The sequence below is a fragment of the Equus asinus genome, chromosome 27 (assembly GCF_041296235.1).
Source record: "Equus asinus isolate D_3611 breed Donkey chromosome 27, EquAss-T2T_v2, whole genome shotgun sequence".
Lineage (NCBI taxonomy): Eukaryota > Metazoa > Chordata > Mammalia > Perissodactyla > Equidae > Equus > Equus asinus.
In genome coordinates, this window is record NC_091816.1 from 30,960,527 (window position 1) to 30,988,441 (window position 27,915).

At 39.4% G+C, this 27,915-nt stretch overlaps 1 protein-coding gene across 2 annotated transcripts in view; it reads left to right on the plus strand.

The window, feature by feature from the left end:
• Positions 1–703: 703 nt before the first annotated feature.
• The window catches only part of VEGFC (vascular endothelial growth factor C), a 115,397-nt gene continuing 88,185 nt past the window's right edge, over positions 704–27,915 (plus strand). Inside the window, exon 1 of one of the 2 annotated variants that reach the window (XM_014860656.3) lies at positions 704–1,026. In XM_014860656.3, the coding sequence (XP_014716142.1) occupies positions 880–1,026 (147 nt within the window). In that variant the 5' untranslated portion in view covers positions 704–879. Of the gene's footprint in view, positions 1,027–1,800; positions 2,015–27,915 lie in introns of those variants that run through there. The other variant, XM_070499828.1, reaches the window with a different exon arrangement.

Genomic DNA, 27,915 nt, shown 5'->3' on the forward strand with positions numbered 1-27,915 from the left:
TCGGCCCCCTCCTCCCCAGTTCACCTACTTTCGCTCGCTCCCACTGCCCAGCGTGGTACCGTCAAGGCTGGACCCGCGGACTGCCAGCCCCTGGATGAACTTGCATCTCGGGCCGCCGGCTCCGGGGACGGAGGGAGGGGGGCAGAGAGGGCGAGGGGGAGGGGGGAGGTGGGGCGCCGGGGAGGAGGCGAGGGCCGTGGGGAGCTCGCGGAAGAGCGCTTCCGAGGGAAAGCGCGAGGGGAGGGCAGCCGGGCTCGGCACGCTCCCTCCCTCGGCCGCTTTCTCTCACATAAGCGCAGGCAGAGGGCGCATCGGCCATGCCCTGCCCCTGCGCCCGCCGCCGCCGCCGCCGCCGCCGCCCGCCCCGCGCGCTCTGCAGCCTCGCGCGCCGCGGAGCCCCGGCCTCGCCGCCGTCCGGCCCGCCGCCCTCCTCCCGCCCGTGGCCCCGCCGCCGCCGCCGCCGCCCGGGCCGCCCGGCTCGCTTCCCTCCGGGGAAGGGGAGGGAGGAGGGCCCCGCGGGCTCGGGGGGGGGGTCGCCCGGCGCGGGGTGTTGCGGCTTGGCCCCCCTCTTTGCAAAAAGCATCAGCAGAACCGCGCACGGCGGCGCCGGCCGCCCTCGTCTCCCCTCGCGGGCTCCGCATGCGGGGAGCTCGGATGTCCGGTTTCCTGTGAGCCTTTTACCTGACCCCGTCGCCTCTCCCTGGCACTGGCCGGGACAGCGCCGCGCCGAGTCGGGAGCGCCGAGCCCCGGCCCCGCTCCCGCCGCCGCCGGCTCGGCCCCGGGGGCTCGGCGAGGCTCGGTGGGGAGAGGGCCGCGCAGGGAGCGCAGGGAGCGCAGCGGCGCCGGGGCGCCCACCCCCCGCCCCCGGCCCGTCCACCATGCACTTGCTGGGCTTCTGCTCCCTGGCGTGTTCCCTGCTCGCCGCTGCGCTGCTGCCTGGTGCGCGCGAGGCGCCCGCCGCCGCCGCCGCCTTCGAGTCGGGACTCGGCTTCTCGGACGCGGAGCCGGACGCGGGCGACGCCAAGGTAGGTGCGCGATCGCGCGCCCCGGGCCGGCCGGGGTCCGTGGGGGGCACTGCGGGGGCTCGGGTGGCTGAGGACCCAGAGCCCGCGCGGAGCCCATGTGCGTGCGTGTTTCCCCTCGTGCGCGCTGGATCCAAAGTTACCGAGCAGAATGTATGCTTCCTGGGAGAAAAGTTTTCTTCCCCTTTTTCAATTAGAAAGTTATTGCTAGGTAAGAAAGCAAGTTACAGGAGTGAAGGGCTCAGGGAGGTGGCCGGCGATAGCGATCACAGCACGTACTGGAGAGCAGTCCCCACGGGTGCGCCGAGGGGGTCTTGAACCCGCGCGGAGAGCGCGGCTCCGGAGAATCAGGGTTCATCCCTCCCGGGGTGCTCTTTTCTTCCCCTGGCAGCTTAGCGGGACTCCAAACAGCTTCTGGGGCTTGGACGACCGGTCCACCGAGGCTTACTTTCCTGGAGTGTCCCTACTATGCGGAGCACCAGGCGCTGTGCGCGATTTTAGAAAAAGTGTAAAGGAATTTAGTACCCGGACTTGAGGGCTTAAGACTTCAGATTGTCTTGGAGAAGCTAGTCAAACTTGAGATGCAGCAGGCTCTCATGGAGACCACTATCAGGCGTGACTTTTCAACTCCATAAACTGTGCGTTTCTGAAATCTGGTCGTAAAGTACTGAAAAGAAAGGTGGATTGTTTTGTTTTGTTTCCCTCTGCCTAAAGATGTTGCCAAGATACTTTTGAGACATTCTGCTTTTCAAAAAGGAGTTATGTTTGTGCCTGCTTCTCACTTGCTCTTCTAAAAGAGTGTCTATTTACCCAAAAAGTTCAGATCTGACAAAAGGATGGATAGTATGCTGAATATTAGAGTTCTTGAACTCCTGTAGAAGCTTTATATTCAACATGCTGTGGGAAGTCTCAGTTCCGACGCTTGCAGTGCTCCTGGCTGGAACTAGCGTGCAGTACTTGATTCCAACTGAAGGCGAGAGAAGTGTCACTGGTGTGTAACTGTCAACTCTGAGTTGACTTTATTGATTAACATATACTGAAATATGTAGAAATTAAATTGCCCTCCCAGTTATATTTCGAAATACCTTTTAAGATTGAGAAGACTAATTTTTAAAAACAAAACTACCTTTGTATATAAATTTTGGGAAAAAATTCTAAAACGTCAGACTTTTGTAATTCATTGTAGGGATTAAGGGAAAAAAACCTATGAGTAAAAGCAATATACGGTATATATACGTTAAATTGCAGAACAGTGCATTATGTGAATTGTAATTTTCAGCACAGATGCTTACATGGGTATAACTACTGTCGTGAGAATGTCTTCCTGTCCTTAGATGCCATAAAAATGTAGTAACAGACCAACTAAGACTTGCTGTCATTTAATGCCTTCAATGTCACGATTATCTGTTCACTTCTATTTCTGTAAAGTCAAACTATTAAAAGTATCACTTAGTAAGGCAACACCTCTCCGTTGCCTATGATAAGTTACTTTGGTTTACAGCAAGAAATTGTGAAGCAGGAAGTAAAAGGAGAAGCTTTTCCTGATAAGCCAACAGCCCACTCGTATGAGAGTCACTCGCGGCTGGGTGAATCCTGAATGAATGCGCTTGTGTGTGCGCATGCGCATGTGTGTGCGCGCGCGTTGTCTGCAGTTGGAGGAGAAAAGTTAATTTATTTTTAATTTTCAAAATTGCCTTCATTGGAGATGTAATCACATTTTCCCTTTGCTGTGAGAATCTTTATGCGTTTCTGTTTGCTTTTCATATTTGAACATCTTTTCTGTGTGGTGAATGTGGGTTGATATTCTGTTTGCAGTATGGACTCTTTTTCACGGTATGAAATATCTTTTTTTAGATATTTAAGTCTCTGAATTCCAGAGACCACAAGGCAGTGTATTATTTCTGCAATAAATCTTCCCCAGGGCTTGAGTAAAGGCTTGACGGGACATGTGTCATCAGTGCTTTCAGTGAAACTGTGATGTCCTTGCCATGAAACTGCCAAGAGACATGGTCCAGAGACTCCATGTCTCTCCCTAGTGGCCCAAACAGGCACCTCATTTAGATGTAAGCCCCAGAGAGGAAATGATTGTTAACTTTTTGTGAACTCCGTAAACCCCAAGAGAGATTTCATAAGGTAAATAGAAGACTCGAAATGTATGTAATCCCCATTAAATGCAAATTTTTGGAAATTTACACTCAAGAAGTATTTTTTTTTTAAGATTTTTTTTATTTTTTCCTTTTTCTCCCCAAAGCCCCCCAGTACATAGTTGTGTATTCTTCGTTGTTGGTCCTTCTAGTTGTGGCATGTGGGATGCTGCCTCAGCGTGGTCTGATGAGCAGTGCCATGTCCGCGCCCAGGATTCGAACCAACGAAACACTGGGTCGCCTGCAGCGGAGCGCGCGAACTTAACCACTCAGCCAGGGGCCAGCCCCAAGAAGTATTTTTTTAATATTCAAAAAATACAAAACAGATCACAAGCTATGAACCAAAATTAGCCATCCAGTCCTTCACCTCACCCTTAAAGCCATACAAACAATTGAATGTAAAATCACAAAGAGAAGCAAGATCTCCTTGTTCCTCAACTTATATTTGCATTTTTTTAGTTTCCTTTTTCTATTGATTTGTGGTTGTTGACTTGCTAAAACAATGTTAAGTGTTTCTCTCAATGATGTTAGTGTAAGCAAGTCAACAGCGGAAAAGTAAAGCTAAGTATTACCTATTATCTACTTAAAATTAACCAGGCGTGATGGGGAAAGAAAAGAAGTATTTAAAATTATCATCAAACTAATGAAAACTGCAAAACCCAGAAAAAGCACTAGATTGCTAACTACAATCATTTACCACCATGAGATTAGGTAGAGTTCACTCTGGTTGGTTGGAGTTGAGAAGTTTGATTTTAAGAGAAAAGTTAGTCTATGATGAAAAGAAAGGGAGAATTACTTCATATCATGATATATACTTATGGAGCTTTTATTACAAAAAGTGGCTTGGACTGGGCATATAAATACCTGGAATCATATATTTTTAGAGTTATAAATGCAAGGAGAGCATATCTTACATTGCAAATGCCTTTGGTAAAGATTGAACTGAACAAAAGAAAGCTTAGAGATTTATAGTCTTGTGTCAATTAAGTGAATAATCTAGAAGATCAAATACTATTGAATAAACAAATATAACATCTTATTTGCTGTTTTGCATAAATAACTTTATCCCTACATTTATCATTTGAAAGCAAAAGAAATAGATTAGCTTAATATTAACACTAATTGCTTTAATGAGAATAGCTATTTTTAATTAACATAGTAAAAGCACATATGGTTTTTGGTGACCATCACAAAAAACTTCTAATAATGAAAACTAGTTTGCAATATGTCAAATTTTCTTTCTCCATCGTTTATAATTCTGCATACTTTTGTACTTATTTTACATTTACTTACTGTTTAAAATTAATCAGTGGTGGTGTTTTTCAAATACTATCTGTGTGCTAACTGCATCAGAATTCCCTAGAGGTCTTTAATTTTTTTTTCTTACCTGAGACCAACAAAATCTCTGGGCTTGGGTCTAAGAATATATATTTTTAATTAGCATTCTGTCATTCTCATGCATGGTGACAATTTTAGACCCACTGACCTATGGTGTATAACAGTGACTAATTTCATTGGTTTTATCATCTTCATTGTTTAATTGATGAGTTTGCAAGGTAATCTGTTAGGGATGGGGCATCTTAAAAGATATAAGCCATTTTTTGGTCTCTTTGAGGAACTTCCAACTCAAGTAGAAAAAATAAAGGCTTATGCACAAAAATACTGTGAGATCTCAGGGGAGAAGTACCAGAGCATCATGTGTGTCCTGAAGTTTGGGCAAGAGAGTCATCCATGTGGCCTGGTTGGGTAGGTGCCTTGACATAAGGCAGAACTTGAGTTGTACCTTGGATGAGAATTTCCAGCAGATGACTACATCAAGCATAGGAATCCCCTTCATGTCTTAGATGGAGTAAGAAGGTGAGAAGGCAAGTAGAACTGTTTGGCTGAAGCTGGTGGGTTATATAGGGTAACAGTGAAGACTCTTAAGTAAGCATAAGTTTGAGAGATGGATGCGGTCACATCGTATATGGCCCGAGCCTGTTTAAGGAATTTGAACATCATGCTGTGGGTCCTGAAGGGTGGTTCATGATCTGAGCTCCTGAAAGACAGGTAGTAAGAAGAATGTTGAAATCATTTATGAGATTGACTAGAGGTCTGAAGGACTTTTGTTAGGGGCATCGTCTAGTTCAGAAGCAACCGTAATCACCTAGCAGGGAAGTAATGAATAGTCAGAGCAGAAGTGGGGGCAGTGGGAACAGAAGAAAGAGTGTTACAGAGGAAGAACCCATAGATCTGGTGACTGTTGAACATGAAAGATAAGCGAGTGGGGGAAATTAACCTTGCATCAATGTTGTAATCATAGGAAAATGTTGGTCCTACTTGTAGGATTAGAGCATTTCAGAGTAGAGAAGAGACTGGCTTTCATGGATGGATGACGGATGATGAAGGCATTGTTCCATAAACCACTTAAGATTTTACTAGACTTAGGAATCTTTGGAGAAACAAAATAAGCTTTACAATCTTATGTCCCATTAAAGGGGAATAATTGTCTAGGATCAACAGGACTTAAACTGTGTAAGATACTTACAGTATTTGAGCATTTGACAAGTGTTATTACAATCCCTAAAGGAAAGTTAACAGTATGTGTATCCTATTACCGTGCATTAAAAAATGAAGAAGTAAATTTTATTCAAATGAAATAGGCCATAAATGTGGCTGTAACATTTAGTCATTTACTTGCAGTCTGCTCTTGCAGTACCCATTGCCGTTTCTCTGATCTACTTCTAATTCCCATACTGTTTGGCAGTGCCAACCATCAGTCGTTAGAAAGGAGGTTCAATGTTATGGAAGTGTGAAATGTTTGTGAACGTGGAAACTTTGGACTCTCTTCCTCTCTGTCTCACTCTGCATTAATATGTGTTAAAGGCTCAGAGCTTGACTCCCTAAAACACCCTTTCTGAGGATGGCAAAAGATTGCTTAACTGAAGGATTGGATTCTTGTCCCCCTTTTTGGGTATCTGATTCTTTAACGGCAAGTCTACGGTTGTCATGTTTCCGGTTTGCCTTAGAGCATATGATTCAGTGTTTTGTCAACCGCCTGTCTTCTAAGAGATTTCTGACACAACTCTGAATGATGCTGGGGATATATGGCTTTGGACGTAAAAAGCTCAATTCATCTTTCATTTTGGTTTCTGCATCTTTGTATTCTTCTGAATTGTGAACAGCTGATTGGCAACCATTTATTCACAAGATGGTTATCATCAAAATTGTAGGAAGCAGTTAGTCACGGCTATCAATGGCATAGCTTTAAGACCAGTGGGTCTCTATTCTTGTCCTTCTGAGTTGATCTGAGAAAGGTGGAAGGTGTCGGATTTGGGAGGTTTCTTTCTGGCTTTCCAGCTCGGGGGCTCTTGAGAGGAAGGTCTTGCCCTCCTTCTTATCAGAATAGGTGCACCTGGAGGGCTGTTTCCAAGCTCTCCTTGGGATGTTTTAGGACACAGGAGCTGGTGTGAGAGGAGTGAGGGTTTCTTGTGCCCTAGCACTGCTGTTGTCTTCGGCAGCCAGAGGGGTCTTCACATGTTCAGATCACTCTGTAGATATCATACACACCTACATTGAGAGTAGGCATTTACCTTATAATTTGGTTATATCTGCAATGTCCTGAGCACCTACGAGTTAATTTTGTTTTTCACTCCACCTCCATGAGATGGATGTTAATACCTTTCATTAAAGATAATGAACCTAAGACTCAAATGACTTAACCAGAGCAAGAATACAGCTTTTTCCTTTTTAAAAAACTTTTGCAGCATGTATTTAATAAAGTATTAATGGATTTGAGCTTTCAGCGTTTGCAAAAGACCCGTAATCCCTACTCCTTTCCTCCTGCAAGTTGTAGCAAGAAGTGTGCAAGAAGCCAGAGAGAAGTAGTACTCTGTAGGGAGGGCCCCCTTCTTATATTTATTGAGGTCCCCATTCCCCATAATGGGACAATCTGAAACAAAGTCGGACTTTCTTCTGGGGTTTACCCCCTGGTGCCCCTCTGACTAAAGAGATCTTAAATGGCCTACTCCACAGTAGTCTTGTGAGAATGATGGAATGACTAGAGGCCTAACAAGAATTCCTGACAATCATTAGCAGTTTTTCTAAGTTGCGCTAATAGAACTTCCAAAAAGATTGTGGTCTTACCTATGCCACATGCCCTTTCATGAATAATTGGATTTAGAAAGAACAAATTTTACTGGCCGAGGCATTATGCCTTCTCTGACTTCCGAGCTTACATTGTTTCACCTTAATTCCTGATAGATGTGAATTTTATAAATACCACATAGGCCTGCCTGCATTTTGTTGCAAAACACATATTTGTAAGTTCATATTTGTATAAATGGTGAATTAAGGTATCATTGATATTTCACATTAGATAAAAACAGATGTAGCAGAGAGCTGTAAACAACAAGGGAGGAAAGTTCATTTGATTTATGACGTAATTCTAAAATTTACTGTGTAATTGTTTCTTCTGAAATGTACTCATGTAAATTATTCAGGTGGTTCCTATCCTCGGTTGATTTACTTTTTTTCAGAGTTTATAGTTTAACTGTTAGGGAAGAAATTGTGTTTATTTAATTTGTTTTATAGGGCATCCATCCTAGAATCAATTAAATAGGTGCCTTGAAATACCTTTAGCTGGTGGATTCTTACTGTTTCGTTGTACTGATGGTGACTTCCTGGGTTCCAAGTGTTAGAAGGGATGTGATTCCTTTTTTGCAATTCTGAAATCCAAAAGCTCATTTTCATAAATTATTTGATGCTATAACCGTGATCTGATCTGACATAAAGTTATTGTCTTTATTCTAAGTTTGAATATTTCTAAACTTATTGAAGAAATAGTAATGTATTTATTTATGAGATGCTCCCATAGACCCTGCTTGGTAAGGGGGCGTGGTACATATTAAAATATGTATGCACTGGGTTTCCTGAAAACTCTGGGATCTCAAGTTCATACAGTCCCAAGGGCTTATGGTAAGGGATTGGATTATAGGGCTGTTCTTTCCTAAAGGCCTTTCTCAGTCACCTGATTGCCCCAGTGACTCAAGAAGAAGGTCGTGTGGACACTGCTAACTCCATTTTACCCGTTAGTACCAGGTTTATGTACTTTTTACTCCAGATTCTCACATTGAAGTCTACTTCAATTCAGGGCATTTTAATTAATTCTCACTAGCGGCAGCTTCAGTTCTAAGCAGGAAATTACAATGCAGTGAGCGATGCAAAAAATGCAGAGTGAGTGATTCCCAGCTATAACAAGTAGATAATCCTTTCTGAGAAACAAAAATACCAGAAATGAGTTACATTATAAAGGCAGACCGTGTAAGAGATTTTGTAAGAGAGTCTCCTGATTTACCAGAAGTTGTTGCCTAGGCGTCTGGGGGTCACGTGGACAGGCCTGGGAAAGGTGCAAGGATGTTAGGTCAGCGGTGGAAAACCAGTAGATGCTGGCTACAGAAACAAGGGAGAGAGGAGTATTTCAGATATTGAAGCGTGAGAGCGAAGTACAAAGGCGGTAATGTCAGTGCAGTCGGCTGTTTGGGGAGCTGGAGTGGACCCCTTTCACTGAAGAGGCCAGAGCTTGAAGGGAAACAGAGGGAAATATTGTGGAAAGTATAAGAAACCAAAGAGCAGGACCTGAGTTTGAGTTTGGGTTGAAAGCAACACGAGCCACTGAAGAGTCTTCAATGATATGCTAAGAGTGGGGTTTTAAGGAGCTTTATCTGGCATCATTGTGCAGAAGTGTCTAAAAAGGTGGATTAGAAGCTGGTCAAAAGCTTCCCAGAGGCAGTTCTCAGCTGCAGGCGTCCTTGCAGTGTCTGCTCTCTCGTTCCCTTGATCACTGCATATGGTGTTTGAACTCTTCTAGATGCTCCCGATTTCTGAGGATGAGAGTGATGACCACTTTGACTTGCGTAAGCACCCATCACCATCCCATCTGGAAACATTTATAAAATATGTTAATAACAGATATCTTTGCTCTTATGGCTCGCATTCCAAACATAGCAATCAGTGTAAACAGTGGTCATGCTTAGATACACACATACAGGCACACACACACACCCACCTCTCAATGGTTCTTCAAACTGCCAACCATGGCTTATGTATTCTTTCCTGCCTAGCTGAATGTTTTTAGACAGTCCACTGAAAGAGAATGTAAAAAAATCAGAATGTATGAGAGGAGAGTCTCCAGAGGGTAAACACTCATTTGTGGATCAGCTGGCAATTAAAAAGAGAGAGCAATAAAGTGTCCTAGTAAATTCCTTCTCTTTAAAATCTTCTTACAAGTCTTCCTCCCAACAATCAGACTAGAAAGGGGGGCAGCAATGAGCTATCAAATAAATAGTATAGGGCTGGCCCCACGGCCGAGTGGTTAAGTTTGCGTGCTGCGCTGCGGTGGCCCAGGGTTTCGCCAGGGTTCGGATCCTGGGCACGAACATGGCACCGCTGGTCAGGCCACGTTGAGGCAGCGTCCTACATGCCACAACTAGAAGGACCTGCAACTAAGATATACAACTGGGGGGATTTGGGGAGATAAAGCAGAAAAAAAAAAAAAAAAGATTGGCAACCGTTGTTAGCTCAGGTGCCAATTTAAAAATAAATAAATAAATAAATATATAGTAGAATTACTTTGTAGTTGCTTTTATCAATCTTTTTTGAAATGTGGCAGAAAATTTTACTCAAACTCAACCTCAAAAGACACCTGTTAGAAAGTGGACGTCCTGACAGGGGAAATATTCAGATGTGCAGCCCTGTGTAAATAACGGCATCTCAGAGTTTCAAAGGAGACTTCTCAACAGTTTCAGCTTCAACACTGTCCTTGTTTGGACAAGTTGGGAGGAGACAAATATTTTGGAGTAGATCAGAAAGATGGGGTTTGCAATTTTTATACTTATAAAGGGTTCAATTAGTCATTTATTTTGCAGTTTGTTTTGCCTTAAAACTTGGTCCCCACATTACCATCTCCTCTCCTTTTATGGAGGAGTAATGTAAGCAATTCTAAGTGGTGACTGGAAGCAAAGCCAGCTCTTTTCCTGACCGCGGAACCCATGCACTTTGCTTTACACTTCCTGTGATAGTACCTGCAAGAACTCACTGTCTGTATTTCTGCTTGTTTCAGTCACATAACTGTCATTTGCTTCAGTGACATAACTGTTTGGAGAGACGGGCAGTGCACAGGCCCTGGAAAATGATTTTCAGTGTTTGCATCCTGGCTGTGTGAATTCACATCCTGCGTATGGCATTTACTACCTGTGTGACCATGGGCAAGTTAATTAACTTCTTTGTACTTCCTTATAGAGTAACTGAAGACAGTAATTAATGTGTTTAAAATCATGTAATAATGTAATAATTAAAATAATGTAATAATTAAATAAAATTTAATAATTTAGTTATATTTAGTGTAATTAAATAGATATTTTTCTATTTATTAAATTATCAATTATTAATAATTATTTACTAATTATGCAGTTAAGTAAATTATAATTAAATTTTAATTTATTAAATTTATTTAATATTTATTACTAACTAAATAAAATTTGATAATTAAATTTAAAAATAACCTCATAAGTTTATTTTGAGGAATGAAGAATTTATCTAGCTAGCTATCTATATTCCTTAGAACCATGATTGGCACTTAGTTAGCACTCCATACAATTTGGTTAGATAGGTAGGCTTCATCATTAGAAAACTGCCATAGACGTAAGTACTATGCCCTAGGCATATGAAGTAACTGTGATATCCTTGAGAGTGATTCTCCAGCGTCTTCCACCTGATTTATTCCATGTGTTTTAATTGTAACCTTGCTGACAGTTTCTCTGGTTTCTAAAGTATGGGGACAAGATGTAATATTGATGTTTGGTTTTGAGACAGTTGGGGGGAAATCCAGGGTGTTTATCGTTCAGTGTCTGTATTGTGGTCCTGCTTATAATATGTCACCATCTCTCCTGTGTGCCTGGGTTTGTGTGTGTCCTTGAGAGTGACAACCTTGGCCATGGACCACCTAGTCAAGGAGTAGGCCATGATGGTCCTCCCCCAAATGCTCCATACGTAAGGCAGTAGGTGAAAAGGACTTTGGTACACACGGAATTGTTATAATGCCATATAATTTCACATGAACTCGTGTGAATACTTTAAAAGCTTAAATACTTTCAAGTTTAAGTCTCTGTTAAAGAAACAAGCTAATCTTGCTACTTTAGTGTGTGAACATCTCAAGTCTTTATGTTATTAATTGGCACAGGAGAAATATAAATATGCATTCTAAATTTGCAGTGAAATCATCAAGAATACCTAAAAGATTAAAAATATGTTTTTGCCAAATAAAATATAAAGAAAATGTAGTGGTAGAATGTGACAGGCAAGAGTTAAACTTCTATAAATTTGTTTAGACAAATATGAGTGTATTCCTCCTTGGGGGCGCTCTTCCAGAATTGCAACCAGCCAAGTCTGTCCTCTCTGTGCTGTCCTTGAGAGGAATCATGGAGTAAGTACTTTCCTTCTCCCAGGGTAAGTCTGGTGTACTTGAGGGCCCTAATTTGCTCACAGTAGTTGATTTTGTTTGATGGTTCTGTTTGCCAGACAGACAGGAAACACTGTGAATTTCTTGGTGCTGAACACTTGATGGTGACGGTGGGGCGCTGGAGGTGTGTGAGCAGACAGGAAGAGGAAATGCGAAACAAGTGGTGGACACGGCTCCCAGCTCTTCAAGAGCTAGCAGCCTATATTTTACTGAATCACATCTTGAAAGGATTCCCTTCCTTCAGATTCCAATATAGATGTTAGTTGGAGTATTTTAGGACTTTCAATCAGATGCTATATTTCTAAACAGAGAATCTTTTCCTAACTGAATCTGGAACAAGGATTGAACACTAAATAGGTACTTGGCCAATATGTAAATGAATAAAAAATTAGATCATACATTATCTCTACAAATCTATACATAGCCATGTACATTATCCATACAAATCTTTATGCAGATACTGCTATGATCTTCTTCTAAAGTGGTTTTCATATTTTTTTCAGGATTAGAACTATATGTAATTATATAAAATAAAGCTTTATATCGAAGTGCTGTTATATTTAAACACTTACAGGTTTTCAAATTTAAATTTTAACGTAAGGTAATTTTCTTCACAGTAATTTTTCATTCTCATACAAATTTCTTTTTCTAATAAAAGTGCTGTGCTTATTTTGTCGGGGTTGGAAACAGGATTAAAATGTTGCTTATTTAATATTCTTTTATATGTAGAGGAAATGTTCATGAAATTAATAATACTTTTGCTTTTGTCTAAAATACTTGAGAAGGATGAAAAAATTTTAAAAAAAAAAAGCAGATTTTGACATCATAGCTGTTGGAGAAGATTCTTGCATCTGTGAGAGGTCCCACTCGGAGACAGGCCACACTTGCCCCCTCTTGGGAACTGGCTGGGAGTTTGGGAAGCTGACTTCTTATTGCCTTCTCAGCCAACTAGTGTTCAAAGGTTTAATGCCTTCTCTGAAATGGCAAAAATATTGCCTTACTTAAAAACATGTGATGGTAATGGCCCTGTAACCTTTCCTCAAGAAAATAGTATATTTTCTCTTTTCTTTGTATGCTTAAATGGAGTCTATTCCTCCCCCCCCCCCACCCCCACCCCCGACCCCCGGCCAGTGTCCATCCCCTGAAACAAAGAGTGGGTAAATTTGGCAAATTAAGTCAGACTGAAATCTTACAGAAAATGGTTTTCATTTTCTTTTAACTGAAGTGACCGCACAGGCAGTGAATCCTATGATTGAATTCTGATAATGCGTAAAAGGGACTATTTCCTTTCACTCAAAGTTCCTTGGAAATAGCCAGTTGATATCAAATGCCAGATGTGTGACTGTTTCAAGCTGCTGTGGTTTCCTTTACTATAATATCACTGCCTACATGGAATATTTTTAATTCTTTCTTTTTGTTTGTGTCCGTTGTGTGTATTTAGTTACTTTGTCCTTTTTAAAGTCCTCTTCCAAGTTTATGTTTTGAAAAATGGAGCACTTAAGTAGAGTCCATGGTTGCTTATGGGTCGTGACATTGATGACATCCCTAAAAAATAAACGAGTCCTTTTGTCTCTAAGCCAAATTATAGTTTTGGCATGAAACTGGTTTGTTGTTTGTTCTTTTTGAATCCTGGGTCTTTCTTTTAATTTTGGTGTCCATCCATGACAAATTAGAAGTTTATCAATTCATGAGTCATGACCATTACACTTAAAATTGGGTAATTTGAAGCTGTTTTAGATACACAGAGTAAGCAAATAATGATGTCATAAATTTTAGTGCAAATGATATTTTTTCCTCCTAAACACTGGCAGCAGTGAGGCCTGCTCTGTTGGAGACCAATGCTGTTTTGCTTTAGAAAAATGTACCTCATGTGTCATGGCCACGTGAGCGTAGCATAGTTATATTACTGTAAGATGGCATACTATGCCGGGTAAGTTAGTGAATTAAAGATGGAAATATTTAAAATCGGTGGCCCTTTTTGTGTGGTCCTTCCTTGACAGTGCAGGTTCTTCTTCAGTCTTAAACTGGGGACAGTCTTAGTGTGACTCCTCAAGTCACGCCAAGGACCCTCCAGCTTCCTCTAGCAGAGAACACCCGAGATTCAGATTTTGCCTTCGTAGGCCAGTGTTTTAAGTTAAAGGTGCCCTTGAGTTCAGTGTTAACTTTATGACACCTCTGTGAAGCATCTGCAGGGTGGCAGGAGGGAGGAGAGCACATCGCCTGATTTGCCTTGGGTATTAGCTTTATCCCTCTCAGGGCTGGGCATTCGTGTCCTCCTCTCAGCACTGACTTAGGCTCATTTAAATTTGACTTTCTGTTCAAAAATCCAAATGTTAACTTATAAACTAAGACATTTATGTGCTAAAATTAAATCTACATTATTCACATGAGCTGTATGCTATAACATATGCACATGAGCTGTATGCTATAACATATGCACTGGCTGTTGCACATAGGTATTAAACCCTTGCTTAGTGAATGGGTTATAGATGAGTTAGTAGATATCTTTGTCAAATGCCAAGAAGTCAATTGCCGTTAGTCTGAATTGAAAGCATTCTGGTTAAATGTGTCTATGCTTAAAACCTTCCAATTTGTAATAAAATGTCACCAAGATATCATAAGCATGGATTTTAATATGTTTTGCTATGGGTTTCGTTCGGAACTAATGGTGCTTGAGTCTCTGAAGCTGTATAATTTCACGGGCAGTACATTGGAACATTGTTTTCTACCCATATTTAAGTTCAGTCTTTTCCAGAGCAGTTTCGGGTTTTCTAAGTCTACTGTAATTTTAGTTAATTAAATCCAAAGGGAGCCGTTTTCTTTCTCTGTGGGTGCTCTGCTTCCCCGCTGACATGACCTGGTCCCATCCTATGAGCAGTAGGAAAAGTGTGCAGTAATTCCAGGAGCCTGGTCTCCCTTGAAGGTTAGAAAGACTCCTGATTTAGAGATTGATGTTTCACTCCAAAGCAAAGTAGCCCCCTTGACCGTGCCCCTGGCTGCTGATAAATGTGGTAAGACTCTTTTATGAAGAGTTTCAGACTAGAATTTCAGACACATTACATACTCTTCTTTATGAATGATATGTTCTTTTCTTTCTCATTATTCCGTCTTTTTTACTCTAGTATAATATTTTGCAGTAATTTTTTTTTTTTTGATGAGGAAGATTGCCCTGAGCTAACATCTGTTGTCAGTCTTCCTCTATTTTATGTGGGGTGCCGTCACAGCATGGCTTGATGAGAGGTGCTAAGTCTGCACCTGGAATCTGAACCTGCAAACCCTGGACCGCCCAACTGGAGTGTGCAGATTTAACTGCTGCTATGCCACGTGGATGGCCTCTGCAGTTAAATATTTTTAAACACACTTCAAACAGCTTTTGCTCATTACAAAATAACCATGTTCACCACTGCCAGGAATTATTCATTGTTTATACTACCTTGTACTACAATATATAAATGTCATCCTGTAAAGAATATTAACCTTTATATTGAGATAAGATTTTCTTAGAGTACATTTAAATTTAAATAATTTTTTTGGAAAATCAAATTCCACAAGTTGTCATGTCTCTTCATCTCAATGCATCTTCCCACTATTTTGATGCATAAATGATGCTTTTATTTTATGGTGGCTTCAATTTTAATGTAATATTAGCTGGTTTATGGCTTGAAAAGCTTAGTAGCTTTGCTGCACCCATAAATCCAGAGTATACACTGTATGTATTTGGTATGTGCATTTAGAGTGAAGAACCAGAATTTCTTCTGAACTCTGATCAGTTCTTTCTTTCTTAGTTTCTTTCTTTTGGTGGTGGAGAAGGAAGTCATTCTTTAGCAATATGTATAAACTTAAAATAATTTTGTCAAACTGATTAATTCCATTGCTACAATTTGAAATCGGAAATTTTTAGGAGGCATATCTAGAGTTTATCAGGACAAAAAGAATATTTGAAAATAAGACACTCAGGAAATTGAGAAGCTAAGTTCCTAAGATCTGACTAGATCAGAGGGTGTTTTGGATCAAGCAAATGTTTTACGGTAGAGGTTTGAAGCATGGTTAAAATACATCTGGGTCATGTGTAGTTATCAAAACTTGACTTCCATTCAATGAGATTGGTAATTAAGAGATGAATGGAGTTTATAATAGCCCTTATAAGTCTTCAGTTGTTCAACAAAATAACTTATTCCCAGGGCCCGATGATTCAGTCAAGATTATTTAATTAGGGAATTCCTACTTGAATCAACATTTGATTATAATCGATGTCGTAATGCTAAATAATTTGGGATTGTTGGAGAAAGAATACTTTTTTCCGTTAGGGCATCACAAGGAACAATTTTCCATCCAATAACATTCTTTTCTAGAAGGGAGTCCTATTTATTTATTTGCTTTTATCCAAAATATGTTTTTTCTTTACTTTTGGCATTGTCTTTCTTGCTTCCAATTATAATTGTGAGCAGATATCAGTAGAAATTCTTTGTAACTTCCAGCGTGGTTTACTCATCAAAGCTCACCAGCAAATATGTCTTCCATGAGAAAACTGAGTTGGCCATAACTAGACCATCAACATGTGAAGTCATGTTGTTGTTTTTTTCATATTTATATATTTTTCTGATTAAAGTTCAATATTTTGATGATTATAGTTATGGGCAAAATTCAAAAAAATATATTTATTTTGAACTACAAAGAGAAAAGTCATCAAGTTTTTAGATTTGAAGAATTATTTAGAATTTGATTATAACACCAAGCAGAATAAGCTAAAGCACTAGATTTCTAGGCACATTATGACTACAAAATAGGTACCTTACATCTACCAAGAGTGACTTTTGTATCGGTATCTGTCACTTTATAACATTTATTAATTTGTTCACCAAGTAGCTGTTGCCTTCTGTGTGCCCATGTTTAAAGTATTAAGTAAAATCTGAGAAAAACAATTCTATTAAATTCCCAGATGTAAGCGCTTTCATATATTTAAAAGTTTCCTATATATAATAGTGACTCATTTTTTATGGGGCATAAATATAGACAAGAACTTAGACAAAAAGTAATAGCTAGTTATCTAGGCCATTGAAAAACCCTATTACAAAGCCCCTGCAGTGGTTTTAAAATTCAGTGAATTTAAAACATCTCCTATCCAGTAATGTCAAAGTATCAAAATATGAAATTTCTTTTTATTGAAATGGACAACAGTACCTGGATTTATCTGTGATTTAAAACATTAATTAAAGATAAATAATCTAATAACTGTAAAAAGTAATACTTTATGAAACCTTTATAACTTAACAAATCCAAGTTGATCATTTTGATATATACAAAAAGACAAAATCAAACCAAAATAAAACAAGACCCAAGACTTGTATGAATGTTAATCATCTTCTATTCTTGCCATAATCTTTGGGTCATAGCATCATATTTTACTTAATAAAAGACAGCCCGGGAGCTAGGGGTTGGTCTGCTGGGGGTCAGGATCTGCGATGACTTCTCTCTGTCCTTACGTGTTCTCCTGTCCTTCATGCTGTGACTTTTCTAAGGTTGGTCTGTAGGTGGCCTTCGCAACACTTTTAAGAGATCACAGGGCACAGAAGTACTGCTCTTTTTCTCCTAGCAAAGACTTGATCCCGTGTTGTGCATCATGCCTTGGTTCTGCTGGTTCCAATTCATTTTCTTAGTGAAATTCAAAGAGTTAATTGGAAATTTTAAATATAGTTGGGACCAAATAGTGTTTGAGGTCTCATGTACTCAGTTAAAAAAAACCCCTCATTTCTCAGCTTTTTTTGCAACTAGTGTTCCCATAGGATAGTTCTGGCCAATGAAATATAAGACAAAATCACGTAGGGATTATGGGAAAACTTCTGCTTTTCTGATAAGAAACTGCCTTTCTTCCTGTATCATTTTCTTCCTTGGAAATCAGAAAATCCCTTATAATTAAAAAAATTTACTTTATGCTTATCAAGAGAATACTTTTAGAATTAGTTGGACTAAAAGTTTTAGAATTATTATAAAATTATAATGTCGAATGACTTTCTAAATTTGCACTGTGTCCTTAATCTGTTGTCTCTACAGTTAAAATAATTTGTATCTTTGTATCCAGCATTCTTTGCTCTGCTGATGGATTCTTGTAAAATGTTATGTTTATATTTTGTAAATACTTTCAGAAGCCTTATTAAGTAGCCATATTTCAAACAAATAAAAGTTCTGTCTATTAGGAAGGCTATCCTTGTCCCTTCTTGATGTTAAAAGTGTTAATAGCTTGGGAGTGACCCCTGACCAACTGTTAGTGTTTGAAAAGTGGTAACTAGAAAGAAGGGAGAATTATCATAGGATTTAGAGAGAGTGTTGGATGAGAAGTGTCAGAACTGAAGGAAAAAATGTGCGAACAAGAAAATATTTTCATATCTTCATTCAGATTAATGAATAATTAAACACCTGGACTAGTCAAATATGGTGTTTGATTCTGGACTTTTACAAGCCTGAATTTTTCATCATAGCATCAAAATGGGAAATTAGAAAATAATGCTAATTTAAATTTAAAACAGCTGGAATTACATGGCATATGTGCCTATCTCCTCATCTGTCAGCAAGTGCTTACAGATGCCACATGAACCATTCTAACTGCAATTATAAAACTCAACGGAATCTTTAGAGGTGATTCCAAAAACGTGATTGGCTAACATACAGAGTTTGCATCCCTAAGAAATGTTTTCTGTAACACAAATTTTAAATGTATACAGTCCTTTCTATGCTGATGAAGAGTTTCAGGTTAACATTTTGGGAAAAAATTCACCAGCAAATAATGAATGAGATATATAACCTTAGTTTAAGTTATTTTTTCTAATAATAGTTTATTTATAACCACAACACAGTTCTCTTTCAATTAGATTTTGTTTTCTCAGCTGTAAAATTTTGGAGCTGAAACCCACAGACCATGCGGTAGTAATCTGGAATAATTAAAGATTTTATACTTGACAAGCCTTCTCCCGGAAAGTTCCTTGCTTCCTCTTGGAGCCGTGGGTTTATTAGTCTCCACTCCAGGGTAAGTGTCCTAGATTCACTCCTGTCACATTATGTCCCATCTGGTGGGTTACTGGGCTGTCTGCGAGTCAGCAGTGTTTGTACAAGGCAATTCTGTGCTCAAGGCGCTTTGACCATTTCAGTTATTAAAACTTGATCAATTTTGGTTCTAGTCTGAGGCTGGACCAATTGATAGGCTCTTCTTACCTGACAGTCTAGAAAATACAGATCACAACGTGTCAAGTGCAGGAAGCAACACTGAAGAAAGCATGTGTTCTAATGTATTCCTTGAAGGCGTAATCTGCAGCGTAAAGTGTATTTTTACTTATGGAGTTAATATAGGGAGATCATTTTAATTTCGAGAATTGGTCATATTTTTCCATTTCTTGATTCTTTGATTGTTAAATTTTAAGTTTCACAGTCTTTTGTTTTACATGCTGTAGCAGCTTTATTTATGCAAAGATAATTTTTTTTCCATAAAAATAAATGTTTTACAAACTCTGCAGATGTGGACGGCTTGGCGTTAACTAAATATGGTTGCTGGGTCACAAGCAGAAGCGAACCTTTGATTTTGGCTTCTGAAGTTTTTAGTCACGTATTACTTTCTATCATACTTAAAACCTAACACTCATTAAAGTTAATTTTCACAATTATTGCTGAGTTTAATCATTCAGAATATCAACCAGAGTTTATTCATTCAGCTTCATTCTATTAAAAAATCATACACTAAATTATATATTAAGTAATCCCGTAACACAGATTATTCAAGAATTTTGGGTAATGGCATGTCATAAATCAACTGTATATTATGTATTACTGATTTTACTTTTATCTTCTTTTTTCCTAGCAATGTGCTGGAAACAAGTAAATTGCACATACATAGTATACACACTTGTCATTTATTCAATATTCTAAATAAAGGAGGTTGTCTTCATAAGTGAATTTTCTGGGCTCCTCAAAATTAACATTTTTAACTATAATAACTCAAATTTTATTGTGTTGATTAAAGTATATTAAACATAACCTCATCTTAGTCACTCAGCTGGAATTAAAACAAGAATCACTGCTGCTTCCCATTGCCCGTCATGCCACCATAATTTGCCGCCTCTGCTGTTTACAGGTGCCTTTGCACTTCTTACAAATTTGCTTCTGTTCTTCCCTTTTTTGTTTCCTTCCCCTAAGGCTTCTCCTATACTTCTGTTTTTGATGCTAGGGAGGTGTTTTTGTTTTTGTTTTTTATAGCTAAGGCCACACCATAAAAGAATTTCATTTCAGCCTCTGGCGATCTCACCAACTACTCTGAGAGTATCAGTAAAAATGGGATTTGGCTGTATGTAACAAAAATCTAGCTGCAGTGACTGAAGCAAATCTGCGGTTATTTTTCTCCCCAAAGGACAGTTAAGGCCAGTGCAACATGGAGCTCCATTATGCTGTCAAGGTCCCCGGCTCCCATGCTTTTCTCCTGTCACGGTTGCAACAAGGCTGGTTCCTCTCCAGCACTGTCTGATTTCAAGGAAGGCAGAATAATGTGGCAGGAGGCTAGTGCCTTAACAGGAACGCCGCAGCTTTCTCAGAAATCCGTTGTAGATTTGTACTTACACTTATTGGACAGAACTGTCTTTTGGCCATCTCCAGCTGCAACAGAAGCTGAGAAATAAAGTACAAGCCACTTCAAACAGTATTGGAACTCTCTTTGTAAGGAAGAAAATGAGAATGGATTTTGAGTAGCAGTGTTTGTAACGTGTCGCCATGATTTTTTAGATTTTTTTCCCCCAAATTTCTCATTTTTTTTCTCATGCTTGCAAGCTTGGTGCATTCCTTGTATACTCATCTGGAAGATTAGTGTTATTGAAGGATTGATTTTTAAGTACAGTAATATGAATGTTACTACATACGACCTTTTGACTGCCCAAAAGATTTGGAATCAAGTTTGGAGATATAGTTCTAACATGAAACAGTTATAGAACATGAGAATTTAAACTTGCTAATTTTATTGTGTCAAAAGTAAATGCAGTAACAGAGAAGGGAGAAACTTGGGAAAGCTAGTCGTCTTGAAAAATATTCAAGTAATGTAGATTTCAGTATGACAAATTAAATAATACCAAATTAAGTAAATATAACATTTTTAAAATTTTTCTTTAATATATTGGTGTTGATTTTCCTTTTGCTCCATGTTTTCTGTAAACTTAGAAACAGAAAGTTGTCAAATTTCACTTGACTTTTTTCTGATGGATTTGTCTCCACTTTTTTTTTTTTTTTAATAAATTTTATTTTTTTTTTCCTTTTTCTCCCCAAAGCCCCCGGGTACATAGTTGTGTATTCTTCTAGTTGTGGCATGTGGGACGCTGCCTCAGCGTGGTCTGATGAGCAGTGCCATGTCCGCGCCCAGGATTCGAACGAACTAACGAAACACTGGGCCGCCTGCAGCGGAGCGCGCAAACTTAACCACTCGGCCACGGGGCCAGCCCCGATTTGTCTCCACTTTTAATGCGTAACCTGTAACACGACTTTCTTTAGCCAACATGCTCATTCTTTCCTCTCCGTTGAGCTGTGCCTTTTGTGGGACCAAATTGGTATTGATGGAGATTTCCATTCTTCCTTGTCCTCACACAAGTGTCTATATGAAAGATGGGAACAGCTATTGGCAGATCACAGGCTGCTCTGATAACAGCAAGTACCTGATTTTCTGTGTTGATTTACAGATCACAGTCGGTGTGATAATGACAAAAACTAAGCATAAGAGGGAGGTGGATGATTAAAATTTCTTCACATTACCCATAAAACACCTGGTGTTGTCCTCACAGAGAAAATAACAGTTACTTCTCCCAGGTGGAGCGTCCACGGCGTTACTACCAGATGGAAGAATCTTCACGTGTGTTCTGTAGTGCCTCTGCCTGTCCCTCTTCATGTGTCTTAGACATTTCCTCACTACGAAAGAAAAAGGGGCAACATACGCTTGTAAAAATATATTTAGTGCATTTGTGATGCTAATGGAAACCTTTGGCGTGTTTCTCTATTTCCTCATTATCCTTAATATTTCATCCTATTGATTTTATTATTCAAATTTTCAATCATATGTGTGTTAAACATTGTTTTTCCAGTAAGCAGACTGTATATCAGGCTTAATGGGAATTTGACATGAAAAGACATTTCAAAGAGGGAGGAAAACAGCTATTAGAAGAGTGTTTGAACTTTGAGTATTTACCTTGTTTAAGACCATAGATCGTCATCCAATACACAGTAAGATTTGACCCATTTATATATTTTAAGTTTGTTCCCCTGCCACTGGATTATTTGTCCTTAATGTTTTAAATTATTCTTTTTAATGTGCCTTATGAGCAACTATTACATATGTTGATGGTTTAAAGTAGTCCACATTAGAATTTAATTATTTGATTTCAAGCAATGATTCTTTTTTTTTTTTTGAGTAAATTTTCTTGAGAGAAGTCAGTTTTGCAGGTTTATTGGTTATTTGCACTTTTCGTTTGAACAGAAAATGAGGGTATTAGGGCAGAGGGAGAGAAGGAATGGATATTCCTGTGGGTACCTCAGAAGTCAAGTCAGAACTGGCTACTCCGTGGCTGGTAGCCGGGCAGTGGAGAGATGCTCATGATATGGACAAACCAGGTTATATAACAGGCCTTGGTGTGCACCAGCTGCAGTAGACTTCTCAGAGCTCTTATCAAACTCTGGATCCTAAACGCTTTAACCCAACTCAAGAGACTATTGCTAAAATAGGAGCACAGTTATTTTTTTAGGGACCGTGGTCCAGAGCACACTCTAATAGAAACCGATAATTTCAAAGTTCAAAATATATTAGATACTATTTTTATTCTCTGTTTGGAAAGTCTACTTCGAGACTTTATTCCATTCTGCTTTCTTAGGGAAATACCATATTCAGGTCACTGGAAATAACATGTCAGGTTTGCAAAGAGACTTCATATGTAGCCAAATAAACCTGCTAAATATATTCAGAAAATCATTCTAGTGACTAATATCTTAAACTCTTTCCACCATAGCAATATTGGTAATATTAGGATTTACCCTTTTGCATTGGAAATGACTTGTCAAGTCTGAAAAGAGACTCTATGGGCAGCCGGATATACTTGCTAATATATTTAGAAAAGATTTTTACTAATATAAAGTTGTTTTTTAAAAAAAAGTGACCTATGAATCTTAAGCAGTAATACTGAATGAAGTCCTTAGATAGCTGAGGAGATAAGTTAACCTGGTTTTTGTTCATTTAACTTCTCTAAATATTTTCAGTTCAATAGGGAAAGAGGAATAAGTTCCAGCTACAATTGGAAGTTTGCAAATTTAACCTAATTGAATTTTGTTTCTCAGAACTACTGTTTTCAAGGTCAGATTCAGCTATCACATATTTTGTAACTTGCCTGAAAACTTCTGATAGACATTTCTTCTTAAGCCTCGTAGGAACGCGTTTTACTGATGTTTTTCAGCATGGGTTACCAGGAAATCATATTTTCAGGGGGTACAGGGACCCAGATTTAATTCCCAGATGGTTTGCGTGTGCCTTCTTTAATCCTTCTATTTTATTTCATTGTTAGAGAGCAGAGGGTAGTTGAAACAGCGTGTATTTTGAGGTCAGAACTGGTTTTAATTTAACACTGCACCGTAGGAGCTGGATGATCTTAACGCTTCTGAGTCAGTTTCTCCTTTGTAACTTGGGGGAAATAGTATATCGTTACGGCATTGTAAGAGAACTAATTTAAAGCATGATGTCATGTTAGCTACCAATAAAGCATCAGTTCCCTCTCCAGGGCCTGTCAAAATCAGTAACTCCATCAGTGTGATTTTCACTCTTGCCTTCAGAGTCCTTGATTGAGGTTTTCTGACCAAAGACTCACAGATGGAATAAAGTTCATCTCACTATCCATTTTATTAATGTAATATCTGCTGGCTAAATAATTAAATATAAATAACATATTGCTCTTTTCAGGATAGCAGTGGCCTCCATGTTGCTGAAGCCAGTGTACAGTTGTCAGAACTCCTTGTCCCCTGTTCTTTTATGTGATGGGCAGTCAGGTGTGGCCACAAGAGGAGTCACAAGAGGGGCACAAGAAAACAAAGTCTATTATACTCACAGGAAGGGGTCACCATGTGCCAGGCAGGGTCACAGGGGAAGGTTTTGGTGAGGAGGCAGAAAGCAGGAGCGAGCAAGAAGAAAGATAAGACTAGAGCCTTTATTGGGGTTTCCTAGGGAGAGGCTAGGGAGAGGCAAGGCAGGGCAGCGTTCACAGTTTGGGACTGGTTAGTGTGAATAATTTCGGCGGGCTCTAAGTTAGAGGGGTGGTCCCTAGTTGCCTGGCACCTGGCCTTGGGCTGATTAAGGCAGAGGAGTCTTGCCTCCTGGGGTGCAAGGGTCAGATAGGGAGGTCTGGCTCTGGATTGGTTTGTCTGCATATCACAGGCTCCCAACTGAGCTCTTTGTTATCTCTAAGAATTGGCCAGCCTTAGAGGGGCTTTCTCTACCCAGCCAGAAAAGTGTTTTAATTTTAAGATGTCAAAACATCATAATATACAGAAAATTAAAAAATGTGTATATTGCATCCTATTACTTGACTTCAGCAGCATTCACAGCAGTTGCTCATTCCTTTTCCTTGATCTCCTGCCTGCACTGGTTTTCTCTGCCTCACCGGGTGCTCTTTCTTCTTCTCTTCTGCTGGCTATTCTTCTCTCTGGGTTTTTATATGGAAGTGCCCAGGGCTCCACCCAGCATCATCTATTCTTTCTGATATCCTCTCATTCTCTTGGTGATGTAACCCCGTCCCATGGTCCTAAATATCCCCCTATTTATGTCTTTAGTCCAGATCTCTCTTCTGAACTTTAGTATAACTAACTCTCTTTCCAACTCGCTATTTGACATCTGCACTCAGAAAGCTAATAGACATTTCAAATTTAACGTATTCACAAACTGAGCTTCTGATCTCCTCCACCCCTGGTCAAATTTGCTGAATCCACAGCCTTCTCTAACTCATTCAGTGGCAATGAATTACTTTAAGTTGGTCAAGGCAAAATGCATGGAGTCATCTTTGACTTAGTTCTTTCCCCATATCCAGATTCATCTGGGAATCCAGTCCTCCTGGCTGAGCCTTCAAAGTATATCCACAGTCTTACCACTTTTTACCACGTCCTCACTGATCTGGGCCACCATTACCTCTCACCTGGATCACAGCAGTGATCTGATCACTGGCCTCTCTGGTCCTACCCTTAACCCTCTCATAGAGTATTCTCAACAGAGCAGAAGGAATAATTCTTTGAGAATGTAAGTCACGTTACAGCCCTCTCCTATTTAAGGCTCCAGAATAACTCTGTATTTCACACAGAGTAAAAACCCAAATCTCTACAAAGGAATAGCACTTAGGATTCTGGAAATGTTTAATCAAAAAGAATGTAATGACTGGTCTGTTTTACAGAGATGTGGGTGTTCATGCTGAACTCAGGGACCAGCAACAGTGGGAACTCCTAACCACCCTGGTCCTGCAGGGGCAAGGTGAGGGCATGGTGCTATCAGTCCTGGGAATTGCTGGGCACATGGCACAGGGGCTGCCCAAGAGCGTCTAGAACTGTGGAATGCCCGTACTTTTGTATCTATGGGGAAGCAGGGGGAGAATGAAGAGAATAGATATCCCAACCCATTTTTCGTTCATATCCTGGTCAAACACTTGGTATTGTTAGCCTTTTCCATTTCAGCTATTCTGGTGGTTATGTAATGGTATTTCATTGTGGTTTATTTTGCCTTTCCATGGTGACTAATGAGGTTGGACATCTTTTGATGAGTTTTACCGATTTGGAAATTTTCTTTTGTAAAATGCCTGTTCAAATATTTTGCTCATTTTTCTTTTGGCTTTTTTTTTAAATTCATTTTTAGTGTTTCTTTACATGATTTGGATACTAGACTGTGGTAAGATACATACATTGCAAATATCTTCTTCCACCTCCTATTGGCCTTGTGTTTTTCCTTTTTTAATGGCCAGAGTTTTAAAATTTTAGTGTAGAATGATTTTCCTTCTTTTCCCTTTATGGTTAATTCTTTTTCTGTCTTTTTAAGAGTTCTTTGTCTGCCCCGTGTCATGAAGACGGTCTTTTAGAGGCCTTATTGTTTTACCTTTTCCATTTAGGTTTATAATCAACCTGGAATTGAGGTTTCTATAGGGATGAGGGTCTGAATCAGGATTAATTTTTTCCATTTGGATACCTAATTGTCTCACCATCTTTCCCTCTTGCTCTGCAGTGTTATGCTGGCCATAAATGATATCTCTATACATACAGTTCCTTTCTGGACTATCTGTTTTATTATTTTTTTTATTTACCTTACATCAGTGTAACACTGTCCTAAATCCTGTAGTTTCATGGAAAGACTTGGTGCATGCCACAGATACTTCCAGTTTGTTCTTCTTTAGTATTGTCTGGGCTATATATGTTGGTATTGCATAGAGTCTAAAGATTGATTTGGAGAAAAGTGACGTATTAGCGATGTTGAGCCTTCTATTTAGGCCTTTTAAAATTTCACTCAATTATATAAAAACTTGTTAAGTTTCTCTTTGTGTGTCGAAGCCTTGCACATCCTTATTGGTACCTAGGTATCTGACATTTTTGAAGCTGTTGTGAAGGGTATTTGTTTTCGCATTTCATTTTCTAACTTCTTTCTGGGTATAATATTCTAGGTTGGCATTTATTTGCTTTCCGTATTTTATAATCTTTTTCTATCATCTTCCGGTTTTCATTGTTTTCACTGTCAATCTTATTATTACTCCTTTGAGCAAGAAATGATTTTCATTGTTGGTTTTTAAGGTTTTCTGTCTTTGGATTTTGATAGGTCTATTCCACTTTTAGGTGTAGCTTCTTTTGTATTTAATCTGCTTGGAGTTCATAGCAAGTCTTCAGTTGATAGCTTGATGATTTTATTATTTTGGCGAGTTCTAGACCATTATTTCTTCAAATATTTCTTCTGCCCTGTAGTCTCTATCCTCCAATTGAATGTATGTTAGACCTCATGACTGCCTCTTTTATGTCTCTCTGTCACTTTTCTTTATTGTCTGTGTCTGTTGTGCTCTTTCTCTAGTTTCCTCTGGATGTTTACTGACCTATCTTCCAGTTTACTAATCCTCTCTTTTGCCCTGTCTAATGCTATCAATCCAATCTGTTGAGATCTATTTTCAGTTATTAAATTTTGCAGTTCTCAAAGTTCTGTTTGTTGGTATTTGTAATAAATTCCATTTCTCTTATAACATTCTTCTTCTTGTCTTCTGTTTTCCTAAACATAGTAGTCACAGTATTTTACTATACCTGTTTCAATATCTGTCTCATCTGTGGTTTTATTTTTATTGTCTTTTTTCTAGGTTTTTTTCCTTATTCTTATTTTAAGTATAGTGGAAAAATTTTGATTGCGTGCCTCACATTGTGTATGAAAAATTATAAATCAGAATTGTGCTGTTTTCTTCCAGAGAGATTTACTGTATCCTCTGGTAGTTAGCTAAGATGGGGACAGATCAATTCTGTCAGAATGTGACATGGCTAGAGACCTCCCTGAAATCTTTGTATGGTGAGTCTGTTCTGGTTCATCCACATTTCTAGGAAGTTGTCGTTGAGGAGCTCCATTTGAGAGCCTATGGGTTTATGCAATCCTTCCTCGGTGGGTCCTGAATTCCAATTTTGGTATCTCATCACTATGATACTGCTGAAAACATCCTTGTACTTTTCCAATTTTTGCTTGGCTACTTTACATCTTGCCCTGGACAGTTTTAAAATTTAGCCAGTGCCTCAAGAGAAAACTCTAAGTGTCAGACCTGCTTCTCTTGTCTTACCTTCTCTCCAGGTTCTGAGCCCTTCAAAACCTGACTGATTCTGCAGCCCCAAGCTTCAACACTTTGTTTCCTCTGCTGATAGAATGCCACAAGTCTCACTTCTTTTAACCTCTTTATTTTTCTTTGCCTGAATCCTCAGTCTCTTACCCATCCAAGGACTGGCATATTACCCAAGGGAAAAAGTAGCCCTCAAAATGTCAGCTTGCTTTTCTGAGTTTCTTTTCCCTTGGCCACTAAAGGCTTGGCTGCCTCTACAGTTACATCTTTAAATAGGTGTTCATTGTTTCTAATGTTATCTCTTATTTTCTAGTTCTCAGCAGGAGCATTGTTTGTTCGCTAGCTGCTCCATCATGGTTAGAAGTGGAATTCATCAAATAAGTGTCTTAATACTTATAATGGGGTTAGTGTGACTTAATGACTTAGG